Source organism: Zalophus californianus, chromosome 16 (assembly GCF_009762305.2).
Source record: "Zalophus californianus isolate mZalCal1 chromosome 16, mZalCal1.pri.v2, whole genome shotgun sequence".
Taxonomy (NCBI): domain Eukaryota; kingdom Metazoa; phylum Chordata; class Mammalia; order Carnivora; family Otariidae; genus Zalophus; species Zalophus californianus.
This window is the reverse complement of record NC_045610.1, coordinates 46499040-46522848: the sequence shown is the minus strand read 5'-3', so window position 1 is coordinate 46522848 and position 23809 is coordinate 46499040. Positions and strand designations below refer to the sequence as shown.

General features: G+C 38.5%; 1 protein-coding gene across 6 annotated transcripts in view; it reads right to left on the bottom strand.

Moving 5' to 3' along the window:
* Nucleotides 1-23809, bottom strand: part of TLK2 (tousled like kinase 2) — a 121337-nt gene that overhangs the window by 49816 nt on the left and 47712 nt on the right. For 5 of the 6 annotated variants that reach the window (XM_027625223.2, XM_027625225.2, XM_027625222.2 and 2 more), the window contains 5 exons: nt 19993-20064; nt 19710-19779; nt 18673-18716; nt 17843-17938; nt 9901-10065 (listed from right to left, as the gene is read on the bottom strand). In XM_027625223.2, coding sequence (XP_027481024.1) covers nt 9901-10065; nt 17843-17938; nt 18673-18716; nt 19710-19779; nt 19993-20064 — 447 coding nt within the window. The remainder of the gene's footprint in view (nt 1-9900; nt 10066-17842; nt 17939-18672; nt 18717-19709; nt 19780-19992; nt 20065-23809) is intronic. The other variant, XM_035724539.1, reaches the window with a different exon arrangement.

Genomic DNA, 23809 nt, shown 5'->3' with positions numbered 1-23809 from the left:
TTGTCTCCCTCTCTGATTTCGTCTTGTTTTATTTTTCTCTCCCTCCCCCTATGCTCCTGTTTTGTTTCTTAAATTCCGTATGAGTAAAATCATACAATTGTTTTTCTTATTTTTCTCAGTATAATACCCTCTAGTTCCATCCACGTCCTTGCAAATGGCAAGATTTTTTTTGATGGCTGAGTAATATTCCATTGTATGTTTGTATGTGTGTATGTATATATACCACATCTACACACACACACACACACACACACACACACACACACACACACACACACACACCCCACATCTTCTTTATCCATTCATCTGTCGATGGACATCTGGGCTCTTTCCATAGTTTGGCTATTGTGGACATTGCTGCTATAAACACTGGGGTGCAGGAGCCCCTTCAGATCACTACACTTGTATCTTTGGGGTAAATCCCTAGTAGTGTAATTGCTGGGTCATAGGGTAGCTCTATTTTCAACTTTTTGAGGAATCTCCATACTGTTTTCCAGAGTGGCTGCACCAGCTTACATTCCCACCAACAGTGTAGGAGGGTTCCCCTTTCTCTGCAGCCTCGCCAACATCTGTCGTTTCCTGACCTGTTAATTTTAGCCATTCTGACTCGTGTGAGGTGGTATCTCATTGTGGTTTTTGTATTTCCCTGATCCAGCACTCTTTCATGATAATGACACTCAACAAACTCAGAATAGAAGGGAACTTTTTCAACCCCCCAAAAAGGCATCTCTGAAAAAACATACAGCTAACATAACACTGTCAAAGATCATGTGCTTTCCCCCTACGATCAAGAACAAGACAAGACAGGATGTCCACTTGAACCACTTCTATTCAACATTGTATTAGAGGGCAATGAGGCAAGAAAATGGAAGTCATCCAGATTGGAAAAGAAGAAGTAAAACTATCTCTATTCGCAGAAGACATTATGCTGTATACAAAAAATCCTACATTAAAATTATTAGAACTAAAACATAAGCTCAGCAAGACTGCAGGATATAAGACCGATACATAAAAATTAACTCTATTTCTCTAGCAATAGGCAATCTGAAAATAAAATAAAATTAAGAAAACCTGTATTTGCAATAGCATCAAAAAGAATAAATACTTAGAAATAATTTTAACAAAAGGGTAACATCTATACACTGAAAACCGCAAACATTATTAAAAGAAAACAAAGGGACCTAAATAAATGGACAGTTATCTCATGTTCATGCAATGAAAGACTTAAGAGGGCAATACTCCCCAAATTGATCAATAGATTCAGCATTACTATAAATCCCAGGTGGTTTGTCTGTAGAAACTGAAAAGCTGATCCTAAAATTCTTACGGAAATGCAAGGGATCCCACAGCCAAAACAATCCTGAAAAAGAACAAAGTTGAAGGAATCACATTGCCTGATTTCAAAACTTAATTACTACAAAGCTACAAGATACTGACATAAGCATAGGCTTACAGATCGATAGAGAAGAATTCAGAGTCCAGAAACAAACCCCTTACATTTACGGTCAACTGATTTCTGACAAGGGTGCCAAGACAATTCAATGGAGAAAGAACAGTCTTTTCACACAAATGGTGCTGGGACAACTGGATATCCACACGCAAAAGAATAAAGTTGGGCCCCACTCCTGATACCATATATAAAAAAAATAATACCAAATGGATCACAGACCTAAATATAAGGGCTAAAAGGACATTGGGAAGAAAGTACAGGAGTAGAGTTTCATGACCTTAGGTAAAGCCTTCTTAGCTACAACACTAAAAGCATAAGTAACAAAAGAAAAAACAGATAAACTGGACTTCTTCAAAATTAAAATCAAACCCTTACAACTCAACAATAAAAAGACAACCCAATTAAAAATGGGCAAAGGGTTTATATAGACATTTTTCCAAAGAAGATATACACATGGCCATAAGCAAATGAAAAAATGCTCAATATCATTAGTATTCAGGAAATGCAAATCAAAACCACAATGAGATGTCACTTCACACCCACTAGGATGGCTAGAATCAAAACAACGGACAACAACAAGTGCTGACAAGGACGTGACACATGCTACTGGGTGTGTAAAATGGTACACCTGCTCTGAAAAACAGTTTGACAGTTTCTCAGAAATAGTTACCATATGACCCAACAACCCCACTCTTCACTATATACCTAAAAGAATAACAATATATGCCTATACAAAAACTTGGACATGAATGTTCACAGCAGTATTATTCATAATAGCCAAAAAGTGGAAACAACACAAACGTTCATCAACTGATGAAAGGGTAAAAAAGGCTGTGACCAGCTGAATACCAGGACTGATTCTATCTTTGGATCCACACCCATGAAAACCCATAAGGCCGGAATAATAACCAAAGAAGAGGAAGTTATCTGTCACCATTTCATAGAGCTACTACTCCTTACTTTAAAAATTAAAATTTTATTTAGGGGCACCTGGGTGGCTCAGTTGGTTGAGCGACTGCGTTCAGCTCAGGTCATGATCCTGGAGTCCCGGGATCGAGTCCCACATTGGGCTCCCTGCTCAGCAGGGAGTCTTCTTCTCCCTCTGACCCTCCCCCCCTCATGCTCTCTCTCTCTCTCTCTCTCTCAAATAAAATCTAAAAAAACCCAAAAAACAAAAAATTTTATTCAAAAAATTAAAATTGGTAATTAAAAGGTAAGAACTAAGCATTTAACCTGCCTTTCAAGAGGAACTATATGTCAGTATAGCCAAATAGGACCAGATGATGAGAGGAAAGTTCTATTTTACATAAGAATAGACACCAATAAAAGGTAAGTGTGATAACGTTAATTCAGCAATCTAGGAAAATGTTAGTATTTCTTAGAAAATGCCTGTTAAGTTATTCAGAGACAGGAGGGTCAGGATTTCTGAAATGTACTTTAAAATACTCAATACAAAAGTACATTTTTAAAAATCAAAGTTTAAGAACATATATAATGTTAAAAGATGTAGCTTTCAAGGAAATAATAAACCTGACATTAAAAAAAAAAAAAAAGAAGATCCCAAAGCCCCTGACAACTAGAATTGTCTCAAAGAATCAAATTTAATCAACAACGAGGACGGGTTTTTTTTTTTGTGACTCCAATAAGATCACTTGGTTTTGCTCTGCCTAATAATGAAACCACCACAGTATTATAAATGTTCCTTACATGTTTGCAAGTTTTAGAATAATTTATAAAACAGAAAATTAGCTAAAAAAAATATATACTTAAAAGGAAAAAACCCAGTATCACACACATATAGTGTGACAATAACTAAAAAACTGAAAGATGAGAACAGCTGGGTGATAGTTTGAATATGTTAAACTCATCTCCTATAATGGGGAGCAGAGAGATCTTGTTTAAAGTTAATTAAATAAGGGGCGCCTGGGTGGCTCAGTCGTTAGTTAGGTGTCTGCCTTCGGCTCGGGTCGTGATCCCAGGGTCCTGGGATCGAGCCCCGCATCGGGCTCCACGGGAAACCTGCTTCTCCCTCTCCCATTCCCCATGCTTGTGTTCCCTCTCTCGCTGTGTCTCTCTCTGTCACATAAATAAATAAAATCTTTAAAAAAAAATAAAAAATAAAAAAATAAAGTTAACTAAATAAGAGGTACATTATTTGAAGTTAAAATGGTAAATCAGTAGAAAATCTAAAACTGTGGACAGTGGTTACATCTCTGACAGGTGCAAAGGAAAAGACTTTCACTCTTCTCCATCACTTTAATTTTTTGTGGGCCATGTCTATGTACTATTTTTACAATTTAGAAAATTAACTTAGAATTTAAAAAAATCGAACTTCCTGTATGTTAAGTATACTTCAATAAAAAAAAAAAGAAAAAGAAATCGAATTTCCTATGTTAAAACATACAAAACTGGGGCACATGGGTGGCTCAGTTGGTTTAAGTGACCAACTCTTGATTTCAGCTCAGGTCATGAGAGCAAGCCCTGCACTGGGCTCATGCTGGGCATGGAGCCTGCTCAAGATACTCCCTCTGCCCCTCCTCGCCCTCATAAAAAACCACATAAAATTATGTTAGCAATGTAATTTTAAACATTTTAAGGACCAAACTCATAATATTCTGCCACCTGCTATTTTTATTTATCAACACACATGGAGACATCTTTCATTGTTAGCATATACAGTTGACCCTGGAATATCAGGATTTTGAACTGCACAGGTCCACTTACATGTGGATTTTTTTGATAAGTACAGTAATGCAAATGTTTTTTCTCCTAGATTTTTTTTTTTAAGATTTTATTTATTTGAAAGAGGGAGAGAGAGCACGAGCAGGGGGAGGGGCAGAGCGAGAGGGACAGGGACAAGCAGACTTCCAGCTGAGCGCAGAGACCGAAGCTGAGCTCAATCTGAAGACCCTGCAATCATGACTTGAGCTGAAGTCAGACAGTTAACTGACTGAGCCACCCAGGGACCCCTCTCCTATGATTTTTTTTGAAGATTTTATTTTTATTTATTTGAGAGAGAGAGAGAGAGAGAGCGCACACAAGTGGGGGGTAGGGGCAGAGGGAGAGGGAGAAGCAGACACCCCGATGAGCAGGGATCCTGATAGTGGGCTCGATCCCAGGACCCTGGGATCATGATTTGAGCCAAAGGCAGACACTTAACTGACTGAGCCACCCAAGTGACCTATCCTACGATTTTCTTAGTAACACTTTTTCTCTAGCTTACTTTTAAGAATACCATATATAATACAATTAACATACAAAATATGTGTTGACCAGCTGTTTATGTTATCAGTAAGGTTTCTGGTCAACAGTAGGCTATTAGTAATTAAGTTTTAGGAGTTAAGTTTTAGGGAGTCAAAAATTATACTGCATGATTTTTGACTGCATGGATACTGGTGCCCCAACCCCGTGTCGTTCAAGGGTCAGCTATATATACCTAGGGGCGCCTGGGTGGCTCAGTTGGCTACGGATCTGCCTTTGGCTTAGGTCATGATCTCTGGGTTCTGGGATTGAGCCCTGTATCAGGCTTCCTGCTCGGTGGGGAGTCTGCTTCTCCCTCACTCTCTTATTCCACATGCCCCGCCCCACTCATGGGAACACACTCTCTCTTAAATAAATAAAATCTTAAAAAAACAAAACAAAACTATATATACCTATCTCACTTCTGTCAACTGTGTAGCATTCCACTAGACCTATGTGAAGGATGTCTTATCAATTCATGCAACATAGAATTGCCCCAGGTTTCTGTTAGAGAAGATCTGTTCTGTCATTGGAGATACAAAAGTGAACAAAGTCCTTGACCTGATGAGTTTACACGGGGGGGGGGGGGGGGGGGGGTTCAGACAAAGAAGTAAATTATAGCAGGTCAGCTGGAGATAAGACTAAGGAGAAACAGTAGGACACAGGAGCTAGACACTGTGTGGGGTGGGCAGGGAGGAGTTGCTCTTTTCTACAGTACAGTTAGGGTATGCCTCTCTAACAGGGTAAACTGAAGCAGAGACTAGAGAACTGAGGGAACAGGGCATGATTACTTACTATGTGGGAGAAGAATGTTAAGGCATAGGCAACACCAAGTGCAAAGGCCCTGAGGTGAGAACATGCCACGTAGCATTTGAGGAGGCAAGGTAACCAGTGTAGATGGAATCCGGTAGGGAAAGGAGAGGGCAGTAAGAGATGGCACAATGGGGAGAAACAGCCCATGCAAGGCTTTATGTGCCATTTTCAGCACCTTTGAGCAGGCATGACTGCATCACTCTGATCTGTTGAGAACAAATTAAAAGGAAACACAAGTCGGAGAAAAGAATCCAGCTGAGAGGCTAGTACCGTAACTTCAGTGGGAGAACATGGTTTAGTTCAAGTAGTAGTGAAGGGGTTAGAAGCGGTAGGATTCTGGGCGCCTGGGTGGCTCAGTCGGTTAGGCGACTGCCTTCGGCTCAGGTCATGATCCCGGAGACCCGGGATCGAGTCCCCCATCGGGCTCCCTGCTCAGCGGGGAATCTGCTTCTCCCTCTGACCCTCTTCCCTCTCGTGCTCTCTCTCATTCTCTCTCTCTCAAATAAATAAATAAATGAAATAAATAAATAAAAGAAGCGGTAGGATTCTGGACATATTCTCAACAGGAAGATTTGCTGATGGATTTGTAATTGGGATATAAAATAAAAGAGACAAGAATGACTCCATGGTTTTTAAACAATTAGAAGGAGAGTTGACAGTTACTGAGATGTGGTAGACTATGGAAGAAATGGGTTTGGAGCAAGGGGACAAAATGAAGAATTCAGTTTTGGACATACTAGATTTGATATGCTTATTAGACATAAAGAGGGGCGCCTGGGTGGCTCAGTTGGTTAAGAGTCTGCCTTCGGCTCAGGTATTGATCCCACAGTCCTGGGATCAAGCTCCACACTGGGCTCTCTGTTCAGTGGGGAGCCTGCTTCTTCCTCTCCCTCTGCTGCTCCCCCTGCTCGTGCGCCCGTTCTGTCAAATAAATAAATGAAATCTTAAAAAAAAAAAAAAAAGACATAAAGAGAAGACTAGTACCAACTGACTATATAGGTTTGGAATTCAGGGCAGGGCTCTGGGCTGGAGATACAAACTTGGAAATGCTCTGCATATGGGTGATAATTAAAGCAAAGAAACTACATGAGATTACAAAGAGAATAAAGGTAGACAAAAGTCTTAAGCCGGAGCTCAGGGGCACTCCACTGTTCAGTGGTCTGGGAAATGAGGAAGAACCAGAAGAATGGAAGCCAAGAGAAGAGCATGTGCTTGGAGAAGGGAGTCATCAACTGTGGCTTATGAATCATCCTAGACAGTAAGTTCTGAGAATGATCACTGGGGTTAGCAGTGTGGAGGTCACAGATACCCTCGTTCCAAGTTCGTTTGAAACACTGGTGAAGGGAAAATGCTTCCAATTTCTGCAATTATAAACAATACAATAAACATCTTTGTATAGTTTTATGGGAATGCAGTTTCTGGACCCCAGGATATGTAAATTTAACACTCAGCTACATTAACACTCAGCTATGTCCAAGTGACTGTACCAACTCAGAGTCAGTATAAAACTTGCATGTGGGGGAGGGGGGTAGGGGGGTGGGTTAGCCTGGTGATGGGTATTGAGGAGGGCACGTTCTGCATGGAGCACTGGGTGTTATGAACAAACAATGAATCATGGAACACTGCACCAAAAACTAATGATGTAATATATGGTGATTAACATAACAATAAAAAAATTAAAAAAAAAAAAAAAAACTTGCATGTGTGTCTAAACTATAACCTACACTGAGAGTTATCAAATGAAACAATCCTTGACACTTTGATAGGTCAAAAGTGTTACCTTGTTATATTCTGCACTTCTCCATGGCTAAAGTTAAGCATTTTTCATGTTATTCGTCATTTGTCTTATTTCCTGCCCTGTAAAACTGTCAGCTCATGGCCTTTGCCTATTTTTTGGGAAACTGCTTATCTTTATTAATTCAAAGCATTTCTTATACATTAATGTTAACTCTTTTGCTTTCTTCTTTCTCTGTATAAGCTTATATCCTGGCTGGAATTACAGAGAATCAAAGAGATTCAGAACTGTACCAAACCATTTAGGCCTTTGCTTTTCGTACTATCTCCCTGCTCCTTCTACGGACATGTTCATTTTCTTACTATTCTCTGCCATCTTTCTTCTACATTAGAACAATCTGGCCGTAGCATCTGCAACTGCTCTGACAGCCTGAGTGTACTAGCTGATAGGACTGAGCAGGTGGTTATCCATGTGCACCCATCCCAAGCCTGCATGCCCATACATTTTATGGAAGGCTCGCTCACATTAGGGGACTGAGTTTTGCTGATCAAAATCCTGTGTACTTTTTTTTTTCTTAAACATTTTATTTATTTGAGAAAGCAAGAGAGAGTGAGAGAGAGGAAGAGAGAGAACACAAGCGGTGGGGAAAGGCAGAGGCTGAGGGAGAAGCAGACTCCTCGCTGAGCAGGAAGCCTGATGTGGGGCTCAATCCCAGGACCCTGAGATCATGACCTGAGCCAAAGGCAGACGCTTAACTGACTGAGCCACCCAGGCGCCACTCTTGTGTACTTAATTATATGCCTGTCACAGAGTGGGCATTCAGTTAAGTATTTGTGCAATGAATAAAGGGAACTCCCCTCAGGGGAAATGGAGGTAGCTTTTAAGGCAATAAAAGAACGTAAGGACAAATAAACCTCTGATTATCCAAGTTTTGCCTGAGAAAGTTACATCTAAGATGAAGATTTAATAGTCAGTGAATAGTAAACACACAATGTAATTTATTTTTTTTAAAGATTTTATTTATTTATTTGAGAGAGAGAATGAGAGAGAGAGAGAGAGAGAGCATGAGAGGGGGGAGGGTCAGAGGGAGAAGCAGACTCCCTGCTGAGCAGGGAGCCTGATGTGGGACTCGATCCTGATCATGACCTGAGCCGAAGGCAGTCGCTCAACCGACTGAGCCACCCAGGCGCCCCCACACAATGTAATTTATATATACACACAGAGACACATTCTCTAGAACAATACCACAGAGAACCACGACATTCTCATACAAACTATGGCATACTGCTGTTAGGCCCACCCAGAGGATTATACTGGTCAATTCTCCCATTTTATGTTGTGTTTCTTTTGCCACCCACAGGTAAAATTATACTGCCTTCACACAAGAAGTCTCTCCATTCTTTTGATAATTAAAAAATTCTGTAAGTTTAAAAGTTGTAATATTTCTTTCTTGAGGAAAAGCAATAACTGTAGGAAAGTATTCCAAATGGTGCACAATGGCTCCCTATCTAATTATTTCATAATTTTTATTTCCTTTCCTTAAGGCACCCACTGTTCTCATGGCCTTTTTGAATACACAGCTGCGTGTGGATTAATGACTCAGAATCCACAAAGCGAGTAAGAGGAAATTTAGGTTGTAAGTGAAGAAAATGAACCAGCAGAAGAGAAAGAGTTTGGATCGGTGGTGACGTCAGCTCTGAATGGAAGAATGGGCAAGGGCACATAATGGAAGCTCTGAATGGAAAAACAGGGCAATGGGGCTTTCTTTTGCCTTACACCACCCATAGTTGGGCACAGAAACCAAAAAACAAAACAAAACAAAACAAACAACTTTTGAGTCAAACTGCATTATAATTTGGCAAATACAGATGGGGTCAAATTTTCATAATACTCAAATTCTTGGTTCTTCAAGGAGAGAGAAAAAAGCAAGATGAAAGCAACCAACGGGTAACCAAATACTCCTGGAAAAAGTAACTGTGAAGAGGTGAGAAAAGGCAAGCATACAGGTCACCCAAATACCACAGAGGGGAAATGACTGGCAAACATGCTACAGAATGCCTGCCTACGTGCTAAATTTTTACTGACCTCAATACTGCTTCAAATAAGTGACGCCTGGAGTTTGGAGAGTTTTTTTTTTTAATTAGACACATACTTTGGCTGTAATGGAATTTGATCTGCACTTCCTTTACTTCTCTGTCAACCTAAAACCGTATTTTCTTTCCCTTGATGTACTTGGACTTTTTTTTTTTAAAGGTTTATCTGCTTCTTTAAAAAGAAAAAAAAAGATTTTATTTATTTATTTATCTGAGAGAGCGAGCGAGCACCTATAAGGAGGAGAAAGAGAGGCAAGCAGGCTGAGCGCTGAGTGCAAAGCCCAACATGGGGCTCGATCCCACGACCCTGAAATCATGACCTGAGCCGAAACCAGAGTCAGACAGCCAACCGACTGAGCCCCCCAGGCGCCCCTAATGTGCTCAGACTTAAGGAAAGCAGTCTCCCTCAGCCCCTTTGTACCAAGGGAGACGGGGTAAAACCACACTACTACCTTTAGAAGTCACATAGTTAGAGATGTCATCATCTCTTCACCAAAGTAATTCCTCAAACTTCATCAAGGGGCTCCAGGGCAACAAGGATCTGCAAGCAGCTCGGCTTCAGTACTCACTGAAACAAACGTGAAGCAGAGGCCAGCGCCCCTCTGAGCCAACTGCTCGGTGTCGAGCCGAGGTTTTGCCAGCATCACTGACATGAGGGTGGGCAGCGCCGACTGCTCCTCCGGCACCTCCTTTGCAGCTCCATCTAAGCCGTACAGGGGCTGTTCTACTCGCCGCTGGAAGACATGAGTGAAAACACACACTTTATGTGAGAAAGAAAACCTGAAACTTGCCAAAACGTCTAACAGATTAAAACACGGTTATCAAAAATAAGGGTAGTTTTGAAAAACACCTTTTCTGAAAACAAATGTGGAAAGCATAATAAGAGCATCATGGATTATAACCTATCTATAAATCTGAGTTAGTATCTTACTCGAGTTCTGGAAAATTATATCTTCATTGTTCTATATCTGCGTAACGGCATTTGCAGTTTACTTTGTAGAGTTCAACAAATCAACTTCAAAATAGCCTCAAACCTACAAAAGAAATGTTATTTCTATCCTGTAGGTAAACGAAGATTAAGACATTTGTCCCTGAATTTACAGGCAGAATTTACTTCACTCTCAATTCTATCCTCACTGTACTATTCTTAGATGCAAAAATCGAAAATAAATACAAGCAAAACAAGTTCCACAAAACACTAAAAAAATAATATAACACAACTGTATGGTTTATTCCAGAAATGTAAAAATAGTTCATTATTAGCAAATCTGATTAATTCAGTACATTAATGGTGGGGGAAGGGGAATCAAGATTCTTCCCTTTAGATGTCAAAAAGGATTTGCACATTGTTGGGCAACTCTTAAAAAACAAAAACAAAAAACACTGGAAGTTATCCATCTTTAATACAACAAGAGTATTTTTTCAGAAATCAACATAAATCAATGGTGCCATACCAGAGACACTTTCATCAAAGTCAGGAAAACTAGACAGGGGATAACATATTAATATCACAATCATCTCAACATTATTATAGAAGTTTTAGCCAATATGATAAGGGTAGGAAAATGAGGTATAAACACTGGAAAATATTAAAAAGATTAAAAAGTGTCATTTTTGGATGATATAACTATTCACAAAGGAAACTAAGCAAATCAACTGAAAAACAACAAACAAGAGTTTGGTAAATGGTTGAATATAAAGTAAACATACAAAAATCAATAGCTACCCCATAGACAAATAATTTATTATTATCAGAATATGTAATGGAAGAAAAAGCAGATTCAAAATTTTTAAAAATCTATAAAATAGAAATAAGTTTAGAACTTAAGAAATATGGGGGCTGCCTATAAAGAAACACCACAGCTTCACTGACAGATGTAAAACATGACCTACGTAATGACACCATGCTCCTGCGTTCAAGTTTTATAAAAGTCAAAGTTTTCTAAAAGCCAATGCTCAAAGGCTTCTTGTTTACTTTTTCTTTTTCTGTGAGAGAGAGTGTTATGGTGGTGCAGTGATCACAGAGGTTAACTCTTGCTTTCTTTTGGGGGGTTGTTTTTGTGGAATTTCACACAGTAATCGAGGTTCACATGGAAAAATAGTCAAGATTAGCAACGTAAGTTTTGATAAAGAATAGCAGGGAAACCTGACTAGTTATTAAAACATACTACAAAACAACATAACTATATTGGTATAACACTGGTACATGAGCAGACCCATCAATCAGTGGCACAGAATAAAAAACTTAGAAGCAGACCCCTATAATATGGATATATAATTTGCGATTAAAGTGTATTTCAGATTAGTGGGAACTTATTAAAAAGATGGTAGGATATTTGTGTAGGTGTAAGAAAAAAGGGAAAAGTAGACTGCTTCCTTATACATAAAAATTACAAGAAAATATAAACAAGTATTTTTATGACTTTCTAGTGGTGAAGGATTTTTTAGGCATGACATTAAAAATATAAACCATATAGGACCATCTTAGAATAACACAAAACCACTAAGGCATAAAGGAAAAACACTGATAAATTTGACTCCAAATTTTTTTACCCAAATGGCAAAAGTCAACATGAAGTTAAAAGATAAAACTCAACCAGGCAAAAATGTTTACCATATAAATGACAATGAGTTAACAATCTTAAAAAATAATGTGTTCCTACTCATCAGGAAGAAAAAAACAAATACTCCAATAAATAAATGGTAGAGACTAAATAAGCATTAAAAGAGAAATCCAAAAGGCCATTAAACTTAAGATGTTTAATATCACTAATGAAGAAATGCAAGGTAAAACAAGGTATTCTTCTCACTGACAAAGACTACAAAGCTAAGCTTTAGTATTAGAGGAGGGTACGCAGAAACTGGGACCCACAAACTGCTGATAACCCGCTAGCAATTAAGTGATGACATTTTAAAGTAAGCATATTCTTTGACTCAGAAATTATAGTTTGGAAATTTATCCAAAGGCAAAGCAATGCCTAAGTACAGATCTATATACAAGGACATTCATTACAGTGCTATTTATAGGACACAAAAGTGTTTACAGGATATTGGTTAAATAAATAAATAAACAACAGAAATGAGAAAATCTATTATATGAGAGCATACATGTATATGTTTATGCCCACTAAACTCTTTAATAATAGTTCTTCTGGAGGAGACTTTCTATTTTACCACTTCTGAGTTGGACTTTCATAGTCAGCATGTATCCTTTCATCAGGAAAACTTCTTACCATTTTCCTTTCAGAAAATAAAAGTAAAATAAACTAACCAAAATAATCCCAACAAAGGAATTTAGTTTTTTAATCTGTAAGCAGAATCCACCTCCTTGAGACCAACGCTCCTACCCCAACCAAATGCAATTATTTAAATTCAGGCTCCAGAGCATTCGTGACACCCAGTCACAACAATATTTGCACTACCTGGGAGATTGTAACTCCGAAACCACGATACTAAAATTAATCATTCTGTTATGTACTCAATAAGTATTTGCCAAGGGCTGAAAGACTTTTGAGTATTTCTGGAAATACAGCAGGCCAGGATAAGATAATCATAAAAATAGGGCAAAATAAGAAAAAAAAAGATACTAAAAGCACTGAAGAGTTGATAAAATAGTAGGGATCTGCCAGGGCAAAACTAAGGGAAACAGGAACACAAGACACATAAATGAAGTACCAAAGTCACATCTGCCCTAAGGGTACCTGCAGATCTTGAATCTCTATTTCCAGGGCACATGGTGCCAAGCAGATAATCACTGGCCAAACAAAGTCCACTGGGGGCAGGGGTTCAACAGGAAACCCTTCACACGTCAATCTTCCAGGGCTTCCCAAAGGTTACACTCTCAGGGAAAACGAAAACCAGAAGAAAAATTTCCTCCACCCTCAAGGAACTACAAGGAAGTTGCCTTGGCAATGCAGGAGGCAGGAGCTCCCCTGAGAAATGTTAACACAATCCAGATCAATACTGAATGGGTGGATGAAACAAACAAACAAAATAAAAGCCACAAATTCAGTAGCTGAAAGTAGTACTGGATGGGTGAAATCTCTAGGCACTTGGAAGAAGCAAATAAAAATTTTCCCTGGAGGAACACATCTTTGTCTTAGATCTCAAAGAAATTTCACAAACAATATTTCAGGAACAATGAACAGCACACATTCAAAAAAAATACGAAGCATAAAAGAAATAAAGCTTGGAGCAACAGCTAGGAAAAACAAACAGACTCATAAAAGAGACAACAAATAGATTCACAAAAACTTCAAATGCCAGAATTATCAAATAGATTATAAAACAAGGTCTACTAGGTTACAAAAAAATAATAAGAGAAGACAAGCTTGAAAATATCAGCAGGGAACATAAAATAACAAAAATTAAGAATTCAGTGGAGTTAACAGCAAATTAGATACAACAAAACAGAGAATCTGGAACTGGAAGGCAAGAAACAATCCAGAATGGAGCAAATGGCGACAAAAAGAAAATAGAAAAAAGTTAAAAAGCAAGGTGATAAGGTGGGATGGTCTAACATACAATTAATTGGAATTTCACAGGAAGAAGAAAAAGAGAACAGGGCAGAAATAATATCTGAAGAGACAATGGCTAATAATTATCCAGAACTGGTACAAGACCCAACAAAGAAGCCCAACAAATCACAAGCAAGAGAAATAAAAGGACACATCATAGTGAAACTACAGAACACAGATAAAGATTTTTAAAGCAGCCAGGAGAAAAAAAGAACAGATACTTTCATAGAAATAAGAAGTAAATGAAAACTGTTTTCTCAATAGTAACAATGGGAGCCAGAAGACGGTAATAATATGCTCGATCGTTAAGAGAAATAAAAATGCCCAATTAATATACACAGCAAAAATATCTTTCGGGGCACCTGGGTGGCTCAGTCATTAAGCGTCTGCCTTCGGCTCAGGTCATGATCCCAGGGTCCTGGGATTGAGCCCCACATCGGGCTCCCTGCTCGGCGGGGAGCCTGCTTCTCCCTCTCCCACTCCCCCTGCTTGTGTTCCCTCTCTCGCTGTGTCTCTCTCTGTCAAATAAATAAATAAAATCTAAAAAAAATAATAATAGTAATATTTAAAAAAATATATCTTTCAAGGATAAAAGCAAAATAAAGTTATTTAAACAAACAAAAACCTACAGAGTTCACTCCCCAGCAGATACATATAAAAGAATACTAAAGGAGTGCTTCAAGCAGAGGGAAAGTGACCCCTGGTGGAAGGTGTAAGATGCAAAAAGGAAAGAAGTACAAAGAAAGAGGTAAATGAACACTGACAGCATAAAATAATGTTGTATGAAGCTAAAAACAAAAAATACAAACATATACCACCACCACCAAGTTAGCTGCAAGTAAATGGAGTTAATGTTCTGACATCATCCTTTCTTTGAGAGGAGGATCAAGATACTACTAACATCAAACCCAGGCAAAATGAAGATACATGTGGTAATTTCTCAGAGAAACACAGGCTAGGACCTAGCTACCAGCAGAGGATGAGAACAGGAAATGATTCCCAACCCCCCCAAAAACCTGACCCAAATAAAAGAAATGAAACAAAAAGGAACAGAGAACATGAAGGGTAAGTAAAAAACACATTAAAAGATGGTATATTTAAACCCAATATAGTAAATAAAATAGATGCTAAAGTTAAAAAAATAATTTCGACTGAAAAAACAAAAAATTCAACTATATATTTTTCAGGTATACTGAAATAATGACTGAAATAATAATGAAAAGCTGATAGTATAAAAATGGAAATACCTATACCATACAACGATTTGGATATACTGAATATCAGATATAATGCATTTAGAGCAAAAAGTATCGCAAGAAATGAAGAGAGTCACTTAATAATGCACAAAGCAGAAATATAAATACAGGAAGAAACAAACAACTCCCACAACCATGAGAGATATGAATATACCTCTCTTGGTAATTGCTAGAACAGCCAGCTCAAAATCACAATATAGAAAATTTAAACACTGTGATTAAATGCCACAATTAACAAAATTGACTTAATGGCAAAATGAAACTATTTTGTTTAGGGATGCATACATGGTCAAACTGTAAGAAATAGCAAATTATAATCACAAAAATTAGAACAGTGGTTGGTTGTTTCCAGGGTAGAGGGAGAGAGTTGTAATCAGAAGAGCACACAGGTTTCCAGGGTACTGGAAATATTTTACTTCTTGGCCTAAGTAATGATTACATGGAGTTAATTTTATAACGATTTCCTGGAAATGTTTTTTTGTGAAGGGCCAGACAAATATTTCAGGCTTTTTAGGCCACATACCATGTCTGCGATATGTTCTTCTTTGTCTCTACAACTCTTGAAAAATCTAAAAGTCATTTTTAGCTTGCCAGCTGTGGGCTGTAGTTTACCAAACTCCTTCATTAAAAGGCTCATGTTCTAGGTCCCTTTTTGTTTTCAACAAAAAATACAAAAGAACCACTTAGGGGAAAAAAGATAAAGTAATTCTTTATCCCTCAATTTTTCCTTTCAACAGTTCTGAACGTCTGCCGTTTGTGCCAAGCACTCTTTTGGGTGTCAGAGATTGAAAATTGAACAAAATATTATCTCTTCATGTCAAGTCGAAGAAATAGTAAAAAAAAAAAAGTATACCTTCATATAATAAATACTGAGAGATGGAAACAGCAATAAACAACAAAGCAAAGTCCCTGCTCTCAAGGGATTAACATTCTAGTAGAAGAAGATGGGCAAGAGATTAACCATATGAAGATTAAAATATAGTTATTAAATAAAAGTATTAAAATTGTACCACACACCAATGACAGTGAATGATCTACAACAACATACAATATGGATGCATCTCATAGAAGAAATGTTGAATGAAAGCAGCCAGACATAAGATTACATATTGTATGATTCCTTTCATACAAAGTACAAAAACAGAAAAAAAAAATCTATGCTGTTAGAAGTCAGGATAGTGCCTGCCCTCAATGGCAGGGAGGGGGCTAATAACTGGCAGGGAGCATAAGGGGGTTTGGGGAGGGGGAGCTGTAATATTTCCTTTTTGTGTTGGAGTATTTTAAATACTTTAACTGGTTTTAAAGTTAAGAAAAATAGGGGCGCCTGGCTGGCTCAGTCAGTGGAGCAACTCTTTATCTCTGGGGTCGTAAATTTGAGCCCCACACTGGGTGCAGAGATTACTTAAAAAATTTTTTTTAATTATATAAATAAACATATATTAAGAAAAATAAAGACACAGGCCTCCTCGACAGTTACCTAAAAAACCTCAATCTAACCAAACAGTTCTGCACATCAAATACTTCTAACATGTTTAAATATGACAAGGATGACAAAATAGCCAAATTTTCGAGTTGAATACATTTTCCTAAGTGCTTTAATAATTGTAGTCATCCTAATGAATGCATGACTTTATGAGACAGAAGAGGGGAAGAAGTGCATGCTCAATACTTCAACGCAGAAGACTCACTTAGGGAAAGAGTACTATTACCCAACTCTGCTGAGGCAGCAGAGTCAAACAATGTTCCTAAAAAGAAACTGATCTCAGGGAGACCCCTTTTGTCCAAGATCCCAAAGCAATACCTGAGGCATCAGCGGCCAGAACATATTCTCGAGTACAAAGATCCTGTACGGTATCAACAAATTATCCCAAGACACGCAAGTAAATTAACACAAAATCCCGTATGTGCTAGCTAGCTCAGGGAGTCGCAACCTTGGCACCACTGACATCTGGAGGAGGTAACTGTATTGTGAGGCCTGTTGTGTACCTTTTAAGATGTTTACCAGCATCTCTGGCCTCTGCCTACTAGATGCCCACAGCTCCCTCCTCTGATCCTCTAGTTGTGATAAAAAATTACTCCAACATTGCCCCATGTCCCGAGAGGCAAAATTACCCCCAGTTGAGAACCACTGAACTGGCTAAAATGTTTTTTAGGACCTTCAACTCTCACTTAATGGAAGGAAAATGGGGTGGGATGGGGAGGGGGCTGGCTGGCTCATTTGGTAGGGCCTGCGACTCTTGATCTCAGGGTTGTGACTTCAAGCCCCACGTTGGGTGTAGAGATTATTTAAAAATAAAAAATCTTAAAAAAAAAAAGGAAACAAACCTATCTCATATTTGTGTAACATTAGCTTCTCTACCACATCACTGAGAAAGCCTTGAAAAATCAATCAAATGCCAGGAGCTGACCAAATTTTTTTAAAAAACAGAATTCAATTATAGGAATATATAAGCTTGGCAAGGATAAAAACCTAATATTTGAACTGGCAATTATTGCCTTGACAGGACCCTGAGCTGTAGGCTGAGATAACTTACTATACTGAGAAACAGGGTTAGCTCTTGTAAAACATAAATTTACGGATACAGACTTGAATCTAAGTGGTTCACAGGTAATACTATGAATATTTCTCCTTAATGCCTCATTCCCCTTGGGTGATTAACGGAAGAGAAACTGCTTGAGTGTTCCTGGGCTTCTTGTCTCCTACAACAGGTGTCAAATTTCTCCAGGTGAATGCTTACCGGTAAGGGATTGGATAAGGAATGTTGCGGTGAGGATCGTGCAACTGGTGGAACACTTCTGCCAGGGCTGGTTCCTGGCCCGCTTCCCCCAGCAAACTGGCCAACAGGGAGAAATGGATATGAATAATTCAAAACAGTACTATGCTTCAGATAAGGAGAGTAAAAGATTAACACACAAACAGGTCTTAATTATATGGCCCCTTTAATAAGTCAATACATCTTATGCTAAAGAGAAAATGCCATGTAAGTCAAATTTTGCTATCTTTTCAATGAGATTTTAAGGGGGAGCTCCAGCAGAAATGTACCAAGATATAAAGAAAACATGGCTAGAGAGCTGAAGGTACACATGGTTTTGAAAGGACATCAGAGAAGAATGTTTTCCCTTCTTGTCTCAAAATACCCAAAAGCAGGAATACAGCGGTATGGTGGGTGTTAGTGTCTTCTTTAGGAACCACTGACGATGGGTCAGTGAGCTCGCTACGTGTCCCACTGCACTAAAGGGAAGAGGACAAAAGAAGAGTCCAAGTCACTCCATTCCAATCTTTGTAAGACCCGAAACCTAGTCTGGCCAAGAGAAAAAAATCACCTCATTTGTGAATTTTTATATCATCACAGACAAGACACATCATAAACAAATTTAAATTTAGGAAGTCAGCAGCAGTTTCCTCTTAATAGAGAGAGATGGGGCAACATCAGACTGATGAAGATGGGGAGGAAGGGAAGGAGAGCACAGGAAAGGCAAAATATTGCTTTCTAAAGCCTTAAATGAACGCAAGGATTTAGTTTTGTAAAAATCACTATAGATTTTTTTTTCCAAAAATTTAACTTACCTCAAAGTAATCACTAATTTTATGTCCCCTAGGAGTGCCTTTCCCTGAAAATGAAACCAAAGTAAGTATAGTTTTTCCAATAACATATGTAAACCATCATTCACTAAAATGTACTATGTATTCAGTAACTGCATACGTTATCAAAGATTCAAGTGTTGGCTTCACTTTTAACAAGTAAGCCAAATTAGCTGTATCCTAAGAACAGAGACAGTTTCCTCATCTAATAAAAGACTTAATAAGCAGTGAAAAGAAGACTTTTTCTGAGATTGCCTTCTTTTAAGATTTGCTAATCTTTCTTTTATAATACACTAACAAAACCTATGCCACAACTGTGAATCAAAAAAAAACTAATTTATAGTCCATGCCCTCAATTAAGAGAACAAAGAATTCAAAACAACGCATCAGAACTAGAGGGTTTACTCTGTATCACAAAAAACTTTGTGACCATGTCACTTTGGGAGAATTTTCCCCTCAAAAATAAAAATAATTTGTAGATTAAAAAAACAAGAAAAATGCAAAAAAAGACTACGACTTCCATTCCTCAGAGGGGTGGATGAAGCAAACCACTTATTCCCTCCTAGATATTTGGCATCATAACCATCATATTTACAGATTTATCCCACTGGGTGCCAATGTTCAACTAAATAATTGCCACAGAAGAAGAGGAGGTAGAGACAGCCATGTAAATAAAACCATTTCTGGTTACCTATTATTAACAAATCACTGAGCTAATGCAAGATATGGTTAAAACACCAATGTAACCTCTTTTCTGTATAATACATGCTTAGTCTGAAGAAAAACCTGTGGTGAGAAGATCGTTAACTTACAACAGGGAAAACGAGAGTCCCCAGAGAATTGACACTTTTGTCAGGTGTGTATCAAATGGCAAGTCTATAATAAACAGCCTGGTATTCCCTTAAGGTACACAAATCTCCTTTGTTAGGAATCCCTGTACCTAAACTAATTATTTACTGTGAGTCGGAAAATTCTACGTACATAAGAATTTAATATTTTTATTGGTGTGAAATTATTACTACCTTGGCTAGTTTCATATGGTTCAGCTTTTCTTTTCCGGTTTCGCTGGTCATTCTGTTTTTTCTCAGGAGTCTGTTAAATACCATATACATCACAATTAGCATTTTGTTAAATTTTTCACATTATGAAAATTATAGCATATGTACAAAATATAGAACTTAAAAGGAGATATAAGGTACAGACAAATCCTAAATCAGTGTGTCCTGGAGTTACGCAGTGCCGTCTTTGAACCCAGACTGGAAGTGTGGGAATATGTAAAGTCTCACAGTGGGTGTGGCCTCTTACCTCTACTTCTTTATCACTCAAGGACCCCACGCTGCACAAGCTCTGGTTGGAAGACTCACTATTGAGTGGCCCCTGGAAAGGAAAAAAAAAAAAAAGGGAATGAAAAGAAACTAATTTAAGATGACAGCAAAACTGAGGAAGGGCCTGCTTATTTTGATGTGTAAGTCAGGTCAAAGAAATCAAGAATTAACTGTAACACCTGCACGTCAACTTGAAAAGAATTCAACTATACTATGGTGCCCTCACGTTAAAATTCTCTAGGCTCAGTGGGTAGAGCATGCGACTCTTGATCTTAGGGTTGTAGGTTCAAGCCCCATGGTGGGTGTAGAGATTACTCAAGAATAAAATCTTAAAGGGGCGCCTCGGTGGCTCAGTTGGTTAAGCGTCTGCCTTCAGCTCAGGTCATGATCTTGGGATCCTGGGATCGAGCCCTGAGTTGGGCTCCCTGCTCAGCAGTGAGTCTGCTTCTCCCTCTTCCTCTGTCCCTCCTCCTGCTCATGTGCTCTCTGTCTCTCTCTGCCAAAGAGATAAAATCTTAAGGAAAAAAAAGTGTAAAAAAAAAATCTTAAAAAATTCTTTAGTTACTACTATTTTCCTTTCCTTCACCAACTCTGTAGTCATGTGGAAATTTTCCCTTCTAGAGTACTTCCACATGTAGTGAATTCATTTTTTAAGGAAAATAGCAGGGGAAATAAATTCTCTTGGTCTCCTGTATCATACAGGCATCATCTGAAAGTTGATATGTTAAGGAGCATGTTAAGGGTTTCTTATGAAGAGTGGTCAGGGACCATAATGAAGGAAATGCTTTTCTGAGTCATGCTTTAAGGAGACATGACCACTAGCTAACCACTAGCCAACAAAATTACAAGAGATTGACTACTAGCCTCACACTACAAGGAGCTCTCTGGCCCCGCTCCTCAGTGAAATTGGTGAAAATTATTTTAAAAAACAACCATTCAAAGCCTCTGGAAATGGTCCCTGAGGGGAAAGAGTAAATGAAGAAAACAACTATTCAATAAAAATCTATGAAAATTCAGACTGAAAGGTCAAAGTCTGTGGTATTTGAACCAAGACCACTCTCACTCCTCCCCTTTCCCATCTCAACAAGGTTCCAGTTCTTGCTGAGGCCAAGAACACAGGGCTCTCTTCCCCCAGCTCTCAGTCCAAGAGCTTTCTTCCTGCAAGGAGCAGGACTGTCTCCAGCCCTGTACTAAGTCCCAGGCAAGTACATCAAAAGCAGGGGCTCCCCCGTGTACAACCTCCACTTGTGGAACACAAGCTATACCTCAAGTGTGGCACACTGAGAAGAGCGGGGCCCCAAACAGCTCTTCTGCCCAGCTTATGAGACAGTGGTAGTTCCACACCGGGAGAAGCAAGCTACTGCATGCACGTCACTCCCACCCTACTCCCATCCCCCCACCCCCTCCAGCACTCAGATCCAGAATGTCACTCAGAAAAGATTGCCATTGTCCCCATCCCCAGCTCCAGAACTCTGACTCACATTTTGCCTCAGGAAAAAGGCAAGAACACATGCTACCAAATCTCTTCCCAAAAGACTTGACTTCATATTCCCAAAAGAGCACGGATAAGTTTAACTCTAAGGTATTCTCAAGAACAGTGGAAGTTGTGATAAAAGGCAATTAGATTTGTGGAGGTAATGAACATACAGCTTACACTGCAAGCCAGCTAGTTTGCAGAAGAGAACCCAAGAGTAAGACATTTGGGAGAAGTCCTCCTGGGGTCAGAACAAAATAGCAAACACTGACCTCAGAAACTCTTCCTTCCAAGGAGCCCCAATTTGATCTGATTAGTTTGTGGAGGAATTTAAGCCTCAGGGTATTGTTGAAAACAATACAGCAATCTGGGCAATTAGTGGAATTTAACAGCTGGGTTGGTCAGGGAAAGAAAGCCCTGTTAGTACCAGCCATCCCAGGGTGACTACAGACTTAAAGCTGTGTCTCCCTTAAAGCCACCACCAGAGGCTTGATGCTGGAGGAATGGAAAGAAAGAACAGACTTCACTAAAATAATCCAGTCACTAAACAAATAAACAAGCAAATAGCAGTAACAAGTCCCAAGATTGCGATGAAAAATCAGTATCCAGAGTTGGAACAATATATCATTTAAAATGACCAGTTTCCAACAAAAAATCATGAGGCGTGCAAAGAAATATAAATGTATGACCCACATACCAGGAAAAAGAAAAAAGGAGGCAAAAGAAACTGCCTGAGAGTGACCAGAGGTTGAATTTAACAGAAACATATTTCAAAATAGCCATTATAAATATGTTCACAGAGCCAAAGGAAACCATAATTAAAGCAGTAAGAAAGGTGTGAATGACAATGTTGCATCAAATAGAGAATATCAACAGAAAGAAATCATACATATTTTGAAAAAGGAATTCTGGAGTTGAAAACCACAATAACTGAAATAAGAAATGGGGGCGCCTGGGTGGTTCAGTTGGTTGGGCATTTGACTCTTGGTTTTGGCTCAGGTTGTGATCTCAGGAACCTGCGATCAAGCCCTGTATTGGGCTCTGCGCTCAGCACGGAGTTTACTTGGGATTCTCTCTCCCTTTCCCTCTGCCCCTCCGGCTCATGGGCACATGCGGGCATTCTCTCTCTCTCTCTCTCTCTCTCTCTCTCAAATAAATAAATAAATAATTTTTTTAAAAAAAAGCACCAGAGAGGCTCAAGAGTAGAAGTGAAGCTGTCAGAAGAATTAGCAAATCTGAAAACAACCAACAGAAATTATGCAAGCTGAAAACCAGAGAGAAAATGGAAGAAAAAATAAACAGCTTCAGAGAAATGTGGGAAACTAAGTACATCACCATGCACATTAAGTGGGGTACCAGAGAGAGAGGAGAGCAGGAAAGGAGCAGAAAAAAAAATATTCAAAGAAATAATGGCTGAAAACTTCTCAAATTTATTGAAAAGCAGTAACTTACTCATTCAGGAAGCTTAATGAATTCCAAGCAGGATAAACACAAAGAGACCCACAAACAGACACATCATAGGAAAACTGCTCAAAGGCAAAAAGGAGAAAATCTTAAAAGCAGAAATATAACGCATCACTTACAAGGGAATCCCAATAAGATTAACAGCTGACTTCTGAGCAAAAACAATTTAAAAATGGGCAAAAGATCTGAACAGACATTTCTTCAAAGACTATATACACAAATAGTCAATAAGCACATGAAAAGTTCAACATCTTTAGCTAATGGGGAAATACAAATCAGAACCAAAATGAGACACCACTTCACACCTACTAGGATGGCTATATTAATAAAGACAGAAGAACCTGCTGACAATGAGCACTGAGAAATAAATAGAATTGCTGAATCATTATATACCTGAAACCAATATAACACTATGTGTTAATTATACTTGATTTTTTTAAAAAAGTGATGGCAAGAAAGTGGAGAAATCGGAACCCTCATATACTGCTGGTGGGAACATAAAATGGTGCAGTTGCTTTCAAAAACAAGCAGTTCCTCAAACAATTAAACACAACTACTATATGACCCAGAATGCTACTCCTTGGTATATAATGTAGAGAAATGAATATACACAAAAACTTGGACACAAATGTATAGCAGCATTATTCACAAAAGCCAAAAGGTAGAAACAACCCAAATATCCAAATGATAAATGGATAAACAAAATGTGGTATATCCATACAATGGAATATTACTTGGCCATAAAAAAGAATCAAGCACTGATACATGCTACAGTATAGATGAAGCTTGAAAACATTTGCTAAGTAAAAAAAGTCACAACAGAGCACATATCAAATGATTCCATTCATATGAAAATCTA